At 39.2% G+C, this 16,670-nt stretch overlaps 1 protein-coding gene across 1 annotated transcript; it reads left to right on the top strand.

Annotated features, from left to right (window-relative positions):
* The first annotated feature begins 7,339 nt into the window (after window positions 1-7,339).
* Window positions 7,340-15,689, top strand: LOC141403442 (uncharacterized). The gene is made up of 3 exons (XM_073985845.1): window positions 7,340-7,376; window positions 7,588-7,672; window positions 14,722-15,689. Exon 3 carries the CDS (start codon window positions 14,724-14,726, stop codon window positions 15,204-15,206), a length of 483 nt encoding a protein of 160 aa, XP_073841946.1. The 5' UTR covers window positions 7,340-7,376; window positions 7,588-7,672; window positions 14,722-14,723; the 3' UTR covers window positions 15,207-15,689.
* The last annotated feature ends 981 nt before the right edge of the window (window positions 15,690-16,670 follow it).

The raw sequence follows: 16,670 nt of genomic DNA, 5'->3' as shown, positions 1-16,670 counted from the left end.
CTAGACAAAATGGAATTAATTTGGTACATATTGTTTACATTCGTATCATATTATGTTGCATATTTGTTTCAGAAATTGAGATAATTAATACATAAATGTCGGGAAAATTCTTTAGGAATTGTGTTGAAATATGCTGTTTGTATCAAAGAATGCTGAAGGGGGACATTTTTTGTTGAAGTACGAACTAAAGTATACAAGAAAACACAGCAATCGCACCTGTGAATTCCAGAGGATATTTTTTATTCAGTTTGTCCAGTAATTTGAGTAACGCTAATTTCTAAGATTTAGTATCACTAATGCCTGAGAAAGATTATCATTGGAAACTCATTTACATAGAGATATCATACTTTGAAGCATCCTTATATGTTTCTGTTAGAAATGTGAATACTTTCTTCATATTGTAAGAAATTTTATCCCGGTATTTTTTGATATTTATTGTCCGATTTACATCCTCAAATAAAGAGTGTGCAACAAAATTAATCTATGCCAAGGCTTTAAGGAGTTTGAAAAATTTTCTGAAAAAAAAGGAGTCAAAACGATCATTGACTCTCTACATGAAAGCCAACGATTCCAAGGAAACTTAAGCCGAATATTAAAAAAATGTTTTAATGTGTCTTGTCCCTCGTGTTTGGGCTACCTCGTGATATAAACTTTCAAAAAATCGACATATGGATGTGTGTTATTAGTGTGGTTTTAACTCAAAGGGAAAAAGTCGATGTCGGATTTTTTAGGCAGCACCCCCTCTAGTGTTTAGTTTTGTTAGATTTTTAGGTTGTTAAAGTTTGAGCAAAATCGGAATATGTTAACCCGTGCCACTTGGGCCTCGAAATTTCCATAGTAATTTGTATGGGGCCAAATGCGAATTTTCACGAAATCGCTTTACAGAGCACATTTATTGTCCAACCGAAAACTAGTCCTACAAAAAATTGTGTAAATTGGGTCGGATTTTAATATTTGCTATATATAGGGCCCATGGAAACTTTGAGGCCCCAGTGGCACATGTTAACATATTCCGATTGTAGTCAAACGTTGGCAATCATAAAATCTAACAAAACTAAACACTTTAGGAGGGTGACGCGTAAATAAATACGACATCGATTTTTTAAAACCATCCTAGTAATTAAATTACAGTCAGTCAGGGTGGTGAATAACTTTAATGTTGCCTAAAAGAAATGTTGATTCGTGAAGAACTTATGCACAGGGAAAGTGGTGTAGGGTATTAAATAGTCGGCCCGTCACGACGATAGCCTTTGCGTTTTCATTTATTAATAAAACTGTGCTACAAAAGTTGACTAAAAAATATTCAAGCGTTCTGATGCAAGAATTCTATCGTGTTGGAGTCTATGGACAACGCAAATACCTTTGGTTCCTTTGGGTCCCTTTGGTTCACTTCAATTTTTATACCCTACACCTCACTGTGGCAAGGGATATTATGTCTTTGTGCATTTGTATGTAACATACAAAAGGAAACGAAATAGTCCCATAGTTCCTTTTGGGATATACATATAATCACTTTCTGAGTCGATTAGTGCATGTCCGTCCGTCTGTCCATGTATTTTTGTTCCCAACGTACAGGTCGCATTTTTTGTCCGATTCAGTTGAAAATTGGGGAATATAATTTTTTAGCCATAGGAAGAACGCCATTGCTTTTGGTGAAAATAGGTTCAGTAGTGCGATTCTGTAACTTTTTTTAATAACCGACATCGGTAGTTAACGAAAATATTCGTTTGAATTAAGGAATGTGCTATTCTGTAACTTTATGTTACCGATTGTAGCAATCGTTAGCACATACCGACGAATATCGATGGAAAGAAAAATGTCAAATATGTATTATATTTTAATATTTATTAATGAATTTTTGTGTTAAAGAGATTCCTTTGCAACTACTGAACATACATCGCATAAATCTGGGAAAAAGGACTGCTGTTTGGAGGAATGTGCCGAAAATAAGTATTCGCAAGTACCACAACAATGCGTTACACAAGGGTAAGCATCAAATGTTGTTGTTGTAACAACATATGCTGTTGCAGCATAGAAATCTACCTAGAAGCACAGGTTTCAAGCTGGGTTGGCAGCCTGTAACGTGACCGTTTCATATATGTATTTCTACATGCATCCATTACCATCAACCACCACTTCACAGTCAGTATAGTGGACAAATTTAACTTGGGGGTAATTAACGATAACCACCGTTTATAATAATTCTCATTCACTTCGTGTAACTAGCCGAATATGTATTCTGGGTTTATTCATCGAAGTCGTCGATCACCAGCCGACAAAGTACGACAAGACGTGTGGCTCGTCCGCAGTCTCGTTACTCGTTAGCTACGATTCGAACACGCTCCTAGCAAGCTCCAAGTCTCTTAGCAAGCTCCAGTCTCTAAGCAAGCTCCAAGTCTCTTAGCAAGCTCCAGTCTCTTAGCAAGCTCCAAGCTCTTAGCAAGCTCCAAGCTCTTAGTAAGCTCCAAGCTCTTAGCAAGCTCCAGACTCTTAGCAAGCTCCAAGCTCTTAGTAAGCTCCAAGCTCTTAGCAAGCTCCAGACTCTTAGCAAGCTCCAAGCTCTTAGCAAGCTCAACGCTCATAGCCAGCTCAATGCTCATAGCCAGCTCCTAAATATTTACCGACCTCTTTCCCCCACAGCAACCCGAATGCCATCGAGTCGAGTCATACACCCGACGACCGCCGAGCCGACAACCACCCGAAAGCATTACAGAACAACAACCGACAACTGCCGAGCTGACAGCCGCCCGATTGCCCAGAGCCGAGTCGTGTAGAGCCGAGTCCACCATTGCCGAGCCGAACGGTACCGATTGCCCCGAGCCGAGTCGTGTAGAACCGAGTCCACCATTGCCGAGCCGAACGGTACCGATTGCCCCGAGCCGACAGCAACCCGAGTCTTGTAGAGCCGAGTCCACCACTGCCAAGCCGAAAGTTACCGATTGCCCCGAGCCGATAGCAACCCGAGTCTTTTAGAGCCGAGTCCACCACTGCCGAACCGAAAGTTACCGATTGCCCCGAGCCGACAGCAACCCGAGTCTTGTAGAGCCGAGTCCACCACTGCCAAGCCGAAAGTTACCGATTGCCCCGAGCCGACAGCAACCCGAGTCTTTTAGAGCCGAGTCCACCACTGCCGAACCGAAAGTTACCGATTGCCCAGAGCCGACAGCAACCCGAGTCTTTTAGAGCCGAGCCACATCCGACATCTGCCGAGCCGAAAGCCACCCGATTGCCCCGAGCCGACAGCAACCCGAGTCTTGTAGAGCCGAGCCTAACGATTACCGAGCCACTGCCGATAATAATAACTAATATTGCATCCACTCTCCACACACATATATTATTCGTTCATCAAACACCAAGAGTTCACAATAAAGATTAAACTTGTAAACACTCGTGTTTTACTTAAGGTTTGTGGGACCTTAGGCCGACCCTGGCAGCGACTGAGCCTACCTCAGCCCTAGATAAAACCACTCGTTATAAGCCGTAAGCTATAGTTTTGGGTCGATCTGGTACAAAAAAACCCGCTGCCGTGGGATTGAAATCATCAAATGTTTATGTGAGTAAATTTAGGAGGAAAATTAACAATACATGATTGACATAGATTTTGGTGGTTTTATTCCAGGATATGAATAACATTTATGTAATAGCTCGGCAAGCCAAAAATGCAGAATATCTCTATTTTATGGATTCAAAGTGGACCAATAAATTTGGCAACAATGTAAGGAAGTGTGCATCTATACGCCGTGTGTGGTGTAGCAACAGAAGCTGCATGATTTATGTTTAATGGATGTAATGAGTGTGTGTGATATAGAAATATAAATGCGGTAGATCCTATATGTATGTATGTATTTAAGTCGCTGTTTTATTTTGTCTAATTACAAAGGTAGGATCATATTTTCGGTTTTGGGGATTTGTAAGGAAATTCTGAATAGCGCAATTAAAAGAAGAACTAGACGAAGATTGAGGTTTAAAATTTGAAATGAGATCGTGGATCCACGATACCTCTCGACTTTCGGTTTTTTGAGGATTTTAGCTACAATTTTTAACCAAACTAGCTGTAATTTGCCATTTGGGGGTCCTAGCGGTCACAACACTTCTCCACTTAACATTATCAATATAAATATTTTTAGAATTTTAACTACTTTTTGAACCAACCACCTGTTATTTTCATTTCAGGTTGTGGTCACGAAATTTAACCACCGAAAGTTGTCAACATAGGTCAATAATGCGGAATTTGTATATCCACCTCATTAACATACATATGTATGTTCAAATAAAAACGCCTTTTTTTAAAAATAAATCAGCTAAATATTGCAATAATGTACTGTCGTTAAGACCTATCGACTAGTTGACGGTATCCTTAATTTTTGGGCGGTTGGGTATCTTTGGACCAGAATCGGAGAAAAAAAGTGTAAAAATTTAATATTTTCAAAAGTTTTTTGCTATTTTCACCTTTAAGAATCGTTCATACACATTTCGCATCTTCCAGAAAGTTGTTCATTGATGTCTTTGCTACATTATTGCAGTTGGCTGTTTTCTTCAATATTGAACGGTTTAGTATCTGTGGACCAGAAGCAGAGAAAACAGGATAATAATCCCATGTGGAGAAGTTTCTTGATCACTGGAAACCCCAAATGCCTAATTATAGCTAATTCGGTTTGAAAATGTAGCTAAAATCGCCAAAATACCTGAAACCGGACGGTATCGTTATATTGGGTCTATACCAAAACGTGGATCTATTTAGCCAATTTTCGAACTTGACCTGTCCCGAAACAAAAAACCCATCACCGATTTTTGATGCGTTTTTTTCGCACTTCAACCACTATAACTTAGCCATTTGTTCACCGATGTAGCACAGTGTAATTATATGGTATAATAAGAAAACCTACAAATTACCTAACCGTTTCCAATCCCATCAAATCGAGGAGTTAACTTATTAGAAAATGGACTCGTATACTGACCAAAATTAAAATTTCAATTAGAACTTATAGTTTTAATTGCATTATTGAATTTGCTGGAGAGAAAAAATAGGGAGTATCATATACGACTATTCAAACCCTTTACATTTAACTCGAATTTCATTTTCTTTTCTATTGATTGGATGTTTTTGATTTATTACCATTGATGCACATTTGTTCGTCCCTTTCTCTATGGATTGCAAAAATAAAAGTTTGTTAAACCCTCAAAATGTTGGTTATGGAAGGTGTAATTCAGTCGTCATTCCTGCAAAGTCCCTGCTTGTTAATATCAACTACAGTTTAATTAACCACATTTCTGGGTTTTGTCATTGGCAATGTTTCTTCCTGCTAATATTTCATATTGTGACAATAAAGTTATTGCCGTTGTTTTGCAATTTTTGAAGTAATCTTGCTAAATGTCATTGTATATTTGTGCAAATACCTGCAATTTCATATACAGATGTATGTATGTATGTGTGAGTGTGTTTGTGTTCGGCGAATAATGCATGGACACAAACACATGCAACTATTTTTAATTTTCTTAAAATACATGGTGGCGTTTTCCCTTGCTTCTACTTGAATTGTATTGGCATCGTTGCCAACTTAGCCATCTCTTAAAATTGTTGTAGTCTGCTATTAGTTGCTTGCTGCCTTGTGGTTGTTGCTGTTGTCGTTGCAGCTGGTAGTATTGATGTTGTTGATGGTGATGACGATAGCGATGGCAATGTTGATGCCATATTGGTTTTTGCTGCTTGTAAAGCATTGATAGCAAGGAGCTCAATGTTTTTGTGTCGACAAACATATTTGTTATATTATACTCCCTATTCTTGATGGTCACATACAAACACGGATACAAGAAGTAGATATAAGCTTGTTACTCCTTTGGTCGATGTGACACACATAAACACACACACAAACATCTGCAGACAGACATATATAATATTAAACTTGTACAGATAAATTGTTATAAAGACACATAAACAACAAGCTAACTTACACACAAACACTCTGGCATGTCAATGTACATTAAGGTGGTTCAAAAGAATAAATGATTTTCTGATTTCCCTAAGTAATAATATTTATATCCTCAAATATTTATTCGATTTGTAATGTCTCGTATACAATAATTATTACAAATTGTACTCTTTCTTAGTTTTTGCTTATAAAATACATACTTTTTAGACCATCTCTGAAGCCACCCACTCTAATGTAGTTATGGATATAGCGCAATTTAGTAGTGAGTGCTACATGCGAATACACCACCATTCATACGGACACAAGTCTGGCATGAATTGTGCTACCGACTACAAACTAACATAAGATGTGAATATCAGCGTATATGGATGGGTTGGGTGTGTTAGTGTATTGGTCTAGAAATTCTAAATATATTCTAGATAACACACACGTATTCTTCTGGCATGGACGACGACGTTATCCTTTGGTTGAAGCGTCATTTTTCGTGTTTTTTGCATTGTTTTCTATTTCCTTTATTTGGCTACATATGGATGTTCGCATGTATGTATGTGGGGTGGAGAGTATGCCTTTGTCTTGTCTGTTTTAGTTTCGTCGTTATGCTCCATTCCAATTGAGTTTGTTTGTTTTTAATAGCAGGAGTTCTTCCTTCTTCTTGGTACGATACTGTAGTTTTATTGATGTTTATATGTGTGTGTGCGAATGTTCCTTTTCTTGTTGTTCATGTTTGGGTTTGTATGGCTTGTTAATGCGGTCGATTGTTGATACTTTTCGGGGTTGTTCCAACTCCTTTTCTCTCCATACATCTATGGTTGTAGTCTAACGTCCTTGTTTGTTTGGTTCCAGATAGATTTGTTGTCTTTAATTTTCGGTAATGGTATCCCACTTTTCTTACTTAACATTTCATTACATACGTACATACACATGCGAAGAAGGCAATACAACAACAATCTAGTCATGTGGAGCTAGGCATGAAGTAAGACACATTGAACTTCGGTAGGAGTGAGGGTTGATTTGGTTGTTTATCCTACATTGGTATTGGAACATCTTCATCTTGGATTTCCGCTTTATTCCGTTCATTGTACTGTGGATGTGTGTGCATGGAATACTGTACTGTGCTTGCCAGGTGTATAAGTTAGATACGTTGGCCTTCAACTTCCCGAGCCTAGTCGATCACGAATGCTGATTGACATCATCAGGCATCACTTCTGCAAGTTCCCTCTGCGGAGACCGTAGAGTGTTGATGCCAACGGGCGGTGGTTGTTGTTGGTTTACTCACTTTGGTACATTTGATACTCTTTCTCTCACTGGAAATTAATTGTAAATGTAGTAGAAAACGACAAAGATCCTCTGCGATCACTGCAATCCTTGTTTGCAAGAACCTCTGCGTTCACTTGTCGTCTAGCATCGAAAGCACAAAGGCCTCTGTCGCCACCCCAAATTACAAAGGTAATTTTGTTTGTTATAATAGAAAAAAAGCTATTTGAACTCAATAAAACCAATCATAATTATACAAAAGAATTGATACCGCTTGTATTTTTATTTCTTTTTATTTTTCTCCCACCTACACTCTACATAAACATTTGGTCGCATCGAGCCGGATTTGCTAAAATTGAGAAGTTGCCCGGAATAATTGTTTTTTTTCTTTTCATCTACAAAGGAAACAAAAATCACCAACAACACATCCCCCCTCACAACTTGCATCAGAAATCCATCTCCTCATACCATCATCATCAAAAAACCAGGTACGTAAGTTCAGTGAATTGTTTTTGTGAGCTTCAAAGTGATATTTTTCGAGAAAAAAAAGTGAAAAAGTGTTGTTTTTTAGTTTGTTCCGCGGTACTGGTCGCCTTTGTTTCACCCTATTTCGCGGTATCATATTAAATACAGTCCACTCCAATAAAATATTGTCTCTGAAATCGTTGAACTTGGCTTAAAATTTAGTTACAATCGTATTAATTTCCATTTCGTCGCGAAATAATCGATTTCCCTAATAAATTTGCCATTATTGATTAATAGTTTACGCATAAAAATATCTTGTTGGTTAAACTAATTTGCCGTCGTATAGTGCATTTATTTTTGTTTGCTTATTGCAAAAATTCACCACACATTTGTGCTGTTGAGAGATCATAATTTCTAATACTCCCAACAACAATAATATTCCCAGTGCCCTTTGTTATTGAAATTCCAGCATACCACCAATATACTTATCTCCCCAGCTCTCACTGTTGGTTATTTTTTCTATTTGTCGTGTAATACAACAACAAGAATACGCGCCTTTTTTATTTTTTGATAGCGTCATTCTATGCCCTAATAAACATACCAACAATATTTGCCTCTCCAACTCTCACTGCTTGCTTGGTCGTTGTCGTTGGTCTGTTCGTAGCGAGGTATTTATATACACACACACCCCCGCTACTTGTGTGTTTCTCACTACCTTTTGTGTGGTATTCGTTATTCACCACAGCACAGTTGGCACAATAAAAATTTGCATTTTTTTAATTAAATTTTTTTTAAATATTTTTTTGATTTTTTTTTGTGGAAAATTTTTTGGAAACAAAAACGTTTTTGATTTTTAAATTAAATTCACCCTACACACGGCATATTATTTGCACTATTTATTGCGTTCCTTTTTGAGAAAATATTGATATTTGAATAATTTGTTCTTAAAGTTTGGATCAATTTTCTTGGGAAAAAAAATTGTAGTACACGTGTACAAATAAGTAATTATACTTTATATTCTGTAAATCGGTTGAAAATTCGTGCACCCTACGCGTGGTAGACACCGAAATTTTGAAAAATTTGATTTTTTTTTCTCTCGCTTTTGATTATTTCTGATAGAATTTAATTGAAATTCAACCTTTTTATTATAATATTTGAATATTTATTTGAACATTGTATTGAAATTTTGCTCCAATTTCGTGCACCCTACGCCCGGTACATACCGAAAAATTTGTATTTTTATTTTTTACGCTATTCTTGAATATTTTTGATTGAATTTCAATTATTTTAAACATTTATTACCATAGTTGAATATTTATTTGTACTTTTCTTATTTGAAATTCGCTACCCATCTTCGCTCCTTTAGAGAAAAACACCGCTTTGGTTGCTATTTTCTTGGGTTTTGTGATATTTTGCTGATTCTCAGAAAAATTTGAGCTTTCTCCTTTCCATCATATTATTTTTACTTTTACTATTTCATAATTTGCTTTGCTTTGCTATAATTTTGCTTTTTGTTGTATAACTAAACTTCGATTTTCCCATCACGTTGCTACGTTTTATTTCAGTTTTTTGATAATAGTTGTTGAAATCTACTTTATAATAAAATGTCAGTCACTCCTCTAGCTCAATTTATCCGTGCTTCTGATAAGGTAGTCAAATTTACTACTGCCTTTAATGCTATCAGAACGGAAGATCATACGGTCTTCAGTCTGGACGTTCGAAAGACCGAACTCCAGAATTTGTGGAGCAAAGCTTCTGACACTTATGATAAGTATATAGACCACTTAATTACTGTTGAGGGGGCTTCCTCCGAAGAAATTGCTTCTGCTGACGGCAAGTATGACAGTACTTGTGAGAAATATGTCGTTTGTCTCTCTAATATAAATGAAAAAATTAGAAAAATTGAAGTCTTTGAAAACTTCTCCTGTAGCTCCAATTGCACTTCACAATAGCACCCCTCAACATACCCCAACTCAAAATGTTCAAAACATATCTAATATGCTGCCAGAAAATTCTAATTCGGGAAATATTCCTAATAATAGTTTGAATTTGCCTCATCTTTCTAATACGGTCAACTCTGATATTCACAATTCTGCTGATATTTCGATCTCCAATTGGAGTTTGCCACCCTGTGGTTCTGATACCACGCATAACCTTAACTTACCTCCGTGTGATATTGATGATTTCCACGGAGACTTCTTGTCGTGGCCCACATTTCGTGATCTTTTTTCAGCCATCTTTATTAGATCCTCTCGGCTAAGTGACATCGAGAAGTTGTGTCACTTAGTACAAAAAACTAAAGGTGAGGCTAGGGAAATCGTGTCTAAGTTTCCGCTCACTCACAAGAGTTTTAGTCTTGCTTGGAAAGCACTTACGGATACTTATGAAAATAAGAGAATCCTTGTTAACAGCCACTTAAAGCTATTGTTCGACATCCCTTCTTTAGTACATGAAACTAGTTCTGGGTTAAAAACTTTACAAAGGGGCATTAACGGTTGTTTGTCTGCCATGTCAGTCTATGACATTGTTACGGATCATTGGGATCCAATTTTAGTTTTTATTTGCATTCAGCGTCTGCCAAAGCTTACAGTGACACTCTGGGAACAGAGCCTCACTGATAGGTCGTCCTTATCGTCATGGTCTCAGCTCGATTCTTTCCTCACGGACAGAATTCAGACGCTTGCCTGTTTGCGTGACCTTAAAGGTATAGATTCCTCAAGTTCGCCACATAATCGCAACGTTAAGGCACATTTGGCGAAAACTTCCGCTGATGCATTAAAATCAAATGCAAAACATCGTTGTGTTGTCTGCTCCTCTGAAAATCATGCGATATACTATTGTCCTCGTTTCAAAAAGTTGACATTCGAACAAAAACTTTCTGTTGTGAAAAGACAAGACTTGTGTTTCAATTGTCTGTCTAGAGGTCATTCGGTTAGCGAATGTCCTAGCACGCATAATTGCACTGTATGCCGTAGAAGGCATCATACGCTTATGCATAAACTCAATAGATCGCCCTCCCCAAGTAGTATCACGTCGATTGTGACAACCCCACGTTCAGACACTAGAACTCAATCAAATTCTAACTTGGATAATGTTGCCTCTACCTCCACTGGTGCTAATCCTACTGTAATGAACCGCCAAGTTCATTACACGTCCCACAACTCCAAGGTTCTGCTCGGTACTGCAATTGTCAATGTTGTTCATGAAGGAACTACTTACCCTGTTCGAGCCCTCATTGACCCTGCGTCTGAGGCTACGTTCATAACTGAAAACCTTCTCAATAGCCTAAAATTATCGTCTAGATCCCCTGTTGCAAAGATTTCTGGTGTAAGTGATTGCTCTTCTGTTACCTCTAGGAAAAACTGTCGTCTTTGTATAAGCTCTCGCTTTAGCCCTTCCCTTTTATTGAAAGCCGATGCATTTGTTCTCTCTAAAATATCTGGTAACCTTCCATCATTTTCTATTGACCCCGTTTTAGCAAGTAATTTGCCTAATATCCGTTTGGCTGATCCAAACATTTTTGATTGTCGCTCGGTAGATATGTTGTTGGGTGCGGACTTATATCCTCATATATTGTTGCCTGGGGTACAACAAAACATACTAGGTTCTCTGTTGGCGCAAAATACGGTGTTTGGTTGGATCCTTTCTGGTCCAATTCCCTGTACCCCTTTGCAGATCTTCACAACCACTTTAGACTTTAGTGAGGAGGATAGCCTCAACAACACTCTTCTGCGGTTTTGGGAACTTGAGGAGGTTCCCAAACGTAAAGTACTCTCGCCATCGGACAAGTTCTGCGAGGAGAACTATAAGTCCACAATTACGAGGAATTCAGAGGGTCGATACGTTGTCACACTCCCCATTCGGTCTGAATTTCCGCAAAGTCTGCAAATTGGTGATTCTCGGCAAAATGTATTACATCAATTTCTTAGAAATGAAAGTTCGCTTTTGCGTAAACCCTCTCTCAAAGTAATGTATGATGCAGTTGTTCGTGAGTATCTTGACCTAGGTCATATGCGTCCAGTCTCCCCCTCACAAGCGCCACTTGTCTGTTACTTACCCCACCATCCAGTGGTCAATCTAGAAAAACAGACCTCCCAATTGCGCGTAGTATTCAATGCATCGAACAAAACTTCTAATGGTATAAGTCTGAACGACATTCTTCATGTAGGACCTACCCTTCAAGCAGACCTAGTCTTGCTAATATTAAGATGGCGTTTATTCCGGTTCGTATTTAACTGTGATATTACGCAAATGTATCGTCAGATACGCGTCCACCCACAACATACTCCACTACAAAGAATTCTGTTTAGAGAGTCCCCAAATGACCCTATTAGTGATTACGAATTGAAAACTGTAACGTTTGGTGTAAATTGTGCACCGTTTCTAGCAATTCGAACTTTGTTACAACTTGCTGATGATTGTGAATCAAAGTTTCCTTTAGCTTCGAGAATTCTGCGCAGCAGCATGTATGTTGATGACGTCCTCGCTGGTGCACATGATTTAGAAACCACAGTGCTTGCTCGTGACCAGCTAATTGCTTCTCTCTCCACTGCTAAATTTGAGTTGAGGAAGTGGACCTCAAATAATAAATCTGTACTTGCTCGTTTACCTCCTGACCATTTAGTTGACGCTCAGGTTCTTTCATTTGTAGAGGCTAGTAGTTCCAAACCATTGGGCATAAGATGGAATGCCAGTTTGGATTCGTTCTATTTTTCTGTAAATCCCATCCCTAGCAAAGCTAATTATTCGAAGAGGGAAGTGCTTTCTCATATAGCTAAATTGTTTGATCCCGTAGGATGGTTAGCCCCTGTTATTGTCGGAGCGAAAATAATAATGCAAAAAGTGTGGTTAGACAATATAGGATGGGATGATTCTCTTCTTACCGCTACAAGAAACTCCTGGCAAAGCTTCGTTGAAAATTATCCTCAGGTGAACTCTATAAAAATTCCGCGTTGGGTTCAGTATGAACCAAACTCGTTGGCAGAGCTACATGTATTTTCTGATGCTTCAGAGAAAGCATACGCGGGGGTAATTTATATCCGCATTAGGAGCCCGCACGGAGAAGTTCATGTTCATTTGTTGGCCTCCAAGACGAGAGTAGCGCCTATAAAATCGGTGTCATTACCTCGATTAGAATTGTGTGGGGCTGTGTTAGCGTCGGAACTTCTAAAGCCCATATTGAATGATTTAGATATTCCCATCCATAAAATTTACTGTTGGACCGACTCCGACCATTGTGTTAGCTTGGTTGCGAAAAACACCCACTACTTGGACCACTTTTGTGGCAAATAGGGTTTGCCGAATCCAACAAAATGTAGGGAATGGTCATTGGTTTCACGTTAGGTCTGAAGACAACCCGGCAGACTTGGGAAGTCGTGGAACTTCGCCTTTAGAACTCGCTAACAGTTCCCTTTGGTGGAAGGGTCCTAGTTGGCTGAGTTTAGATAACTCCGCTTGGAGAACCTCAGACATCACTCCCCTTGAAACAGACTTAGAAGCTCGTACCGTTCAAGTTCATTATTCTTTCTTCTCGGAATTCGAAGACCTCTTAGATCGTTTTTCTTCTCTTGATAAAGCGTTGCGATCTTTGGCATATATGTATCGTTTCATACATAAAACTCGTCCACATTCTAGTCCATATCGTTTCTCAACAAATATTCCGACCTCCGCGGAAATTAGAATGGTCAAAAATAATTTAGCCATATTGACACAAAAGGCTTATTTCGCACAGGAGTATAAACATCTCCTGGATAGACGTCCTTTGCCATCTTCTAGCTCCCTCCTACCTTTAAACCCAGCTTTAGACGATTTTGGAGTTATGCGTTTGAATGGGCGTTTAGTCAACTCTCACACCTTATCCGAGACCGAAAAACGTCCCATTATTTTGCCTTACAATTGTCGGTTTTCCCGCCTTCTAGTTGAATTTGCACATGCAAAATCAGTTCACGGTGGAAACCAGCTTATGTTGCGTATCATTCGAACAGAGTTTTGGATTCCTCGTGTTAAAACACTTATCCGCACCGTTATTAATAGTTGTAAGGTTTGTTGGTTAGATAAAAATCGATCGTGTCCACAGATCATGGGTGCACTACCGCCAGAAAGAACTATGATGAATAGGCCGTTCACCACAACTGGAGTAGACTTTGCTGGTCCCTTTGACATTAAGTCATTTACCGGACGTGCTTGTCGTATTACGAAAGGGTACGTCTGCGTTTTTGTTTGTTTTGCAACTAAAGCGGTCCATTTAGAGGCAGTGTCTGATCTTTCGGCGGCTGCATTTATGGCCACTTTTTATCGATTCATAGGCCGTCGTGGTTGTCCCAAATCAATGTTCTCAGATAATGGGACTAATTTTGTTGGTGCTTCACATAAATTGGAAGAGGATGTTAGGCGCTTTATTCGAGAAAGTCGTGATACTGTGTCGTCTACTTTAGGGTATCAAGAACTTACTTGGCAATTCATACCAGCTGGCGCTCCCCACATGGGTGGTCTTTGGGAGGCAGCTGTAAAGAGTTTCAAAAAACATTTTTATCGACATGTAAAGTCCATGTCTTATACTTTCGAAGAATTTTCTACAATTCTAACCCGTATCGAAGCATGTCTAAATTCTCGACCCCTGTATCCTATGTCGGATAATCCCGAGGAATTAGTAGCACTCACTCCGGGTCACTTTCTCATAGGTGCACCCCTCCTTTCTCCACCTGAACCCCTTATTGAAGAAGCACCGTTGAGTTTGATCAATAGATATAGAAAACTGAAAGCTTTAACCCATCAATTGTGTATTAGGTGGAAAGAAGAATATCTATTCAATTTGAATAAACGATACAAATGGAAATATCCCCAGAGAAATGTTGAGGTCGATGATCTAGTTGTAGTTCGTCACGAGAAATTGCCACCTACGTCTTGGAAGTTAGGTCGGGTCGTTGAAACTCATCCCGGCGATGATGGTAAGGTTCGCGTTGTAGATATTCGAACTTCTCAGGGTATTGTTAGGCGACCAGTAGCGAAATTAGTCGTGCTGCCTAATTAAGCATATTATCTGTTCTTTCTTTCGTGCTGTCCTTTGTGTTAGTTATGGCATCTCAACAAGATTTGTTCAGGGAATTGGTCTTCGCCGATTCTGATGACGACATAATGTCCGACCGAGAAGTGGAACAAGAGATAATGGGAACCAACTCGGAACTCCCGCCGAACACTTCTGCTGCAGCTGCAGATATCGCCATCACCTCCACTCCAAAAGTTGAGATCGAAACGGTCACCCCAATTATTCATGCCACAGAGGCCCTGGTTATCACCACGCCTGCAGCCCCTCCAGCGACCTCCTTTACCAGCTCAAATCATAGAGCAACACAGCCGTCCGGAAAACCACCGGTACCTTGTAGGATGTGCAGTCAGATGCACCCCTTGTACAAATGCCATTCGTTTAAACGCCTGTCTCTCGAGAAACGGTTGCGCGCAGTAGCCTATTATCGGTATTGCTATGTTGTACCCAGAGGGTTTTCCCATTACCGCCCTCTCACATTTTACCAAGTTCGGTCTTACCCATCGGTCGCGTAATGTCCCTGTCCCCCACCGTATTGGTTCGGCTGTGTCTTCCGGATACCTCAATTCTGATAAGGGCTATACTTGACCCGTGTTGTCCGGTTAGTCTGGTCTGCGCATCGTTAATAAAGGAACTTAAATGGCCTACAACTAGCGTCAACAATATTGATCATGTGGATTTTGCGATTATTTCACGTTTTGATCCTGCCGAAAGACATTTCGTGACGGCTAGGGTCGCGAAGATAACCCGCGGCGTTACCCCTCCTATGTCGGCTCCACCCACTTTACGGCAATCTTTCGTTGGTCTCGCACTGGCAGACCCTGATTTTGATCGTGCTGGACCAATTGCCATGGTCCTCGGTCCAGAAATTTATTCAAAGATTATATCGGCTCGATTAATCACCCAACCTGGTCTCCCTACTGCGCAGTATACCACTTTCGGGTGGATTATAACGGGTCCAGTCCATTTTTAAACAACATTTTGTATTAATTGTTAACTAATTGTAGAAAAATGAATTTATTGAATTGAATTAAAATGCTCACATAAACTGAACTTGCGTTCCTATTTGTAGATTAAGTTAATATAAGATTTGCATTATTTCCTTATTCTATTTGGTATAAATTTGTATGTTGATACATCTAAATGTATCAAAGTGGGCGGCAATGTATAAGTTAGATACGTTGGCCTTCAACTTCCCGAGCCTAGTCGATCACGAATGCTGATTGACATCATCAGGCATCACTTCTGCAAGTTCCCTCTGCGGAGACCGTAGAGTGTTGATGCCAACGGGCGGTGGTTGTTGTTGGTTTACTCACTTTGGTACATTTGATACTCTTTCTCTCACTGGAAATTAATTGTAAATGTAGTAGAAAACGACAAAGATCCTCTGCGATCACTGCAATCCTTGTTTGCAAGAACCTCTGCGTTCACTTGTCGTCTAGCATCGAAAGCACAAAGGCCTCTGTCGCCACCCCAAATTACAAAGGTAATTTTGTTTGTTATAATAGAAAAAAAGCTATTTGAACTCAATAAAACCAATCATAATTATACAAAAGAATTGATACCGCTTGTATTTTTATTTCTTTTTATTTTTCTCCCACCTACACTCTACATAAACACCAGGTAACAAGTAAATCTCTTTTATACTCTCCAAAAATTAACATTTTTATATTTTTTTTTCTACATAGCCAGCTTAAATAACATACCCATGTTTATGCTTGTGCATGCCTTAAATGGACAAGAAGTATGACGACAAACATGATTACATTGATGTCTTGGCTTCCAATGCTACTAGTGATGTTCGTTCGTCTTGTCGAAAGGTAGTATAGAAGTGAGTGTGTTTGTGTGCTATGTGTTTTGGTCTGTTTGTTGGCACTGTTTCCTACCAGTCGAGCGATTACCACGCCTTTCGTTTGAACTCAATAAACATAATTGCAATGCATTTAATATATTGACATTGTCCGGAGTTGATTTTCCTT

Source organism: Musca autumnalis, unplaced genomic scaffold, assembly GCF_047663935.1.
Source record: "Musca autumnalis isolate F117 unplaced genomic scaffold, ASM4766393v1 scaffold_4, whole genome shotgun sequence".
NCBI lineage: Eukaryota > Metazoa > Arthropoda > Insecta > Diptera > Muscidae > Musca > Musca autumnalis.
Note: the sequence above shows the minus strand (reverse complement) of the source record. Positions and strands in the feature narration are given on the sequence as shown.

Excerpts from the sequence above, each read along its gene's own strand:
- LOC141403442 (XM_073985845.1), top strand. The coding sequence starts at position 14,724 with ATGGCATCTCAACAAGATTTGTTCAGGGAATTGGTCTTCGCCGATTCT.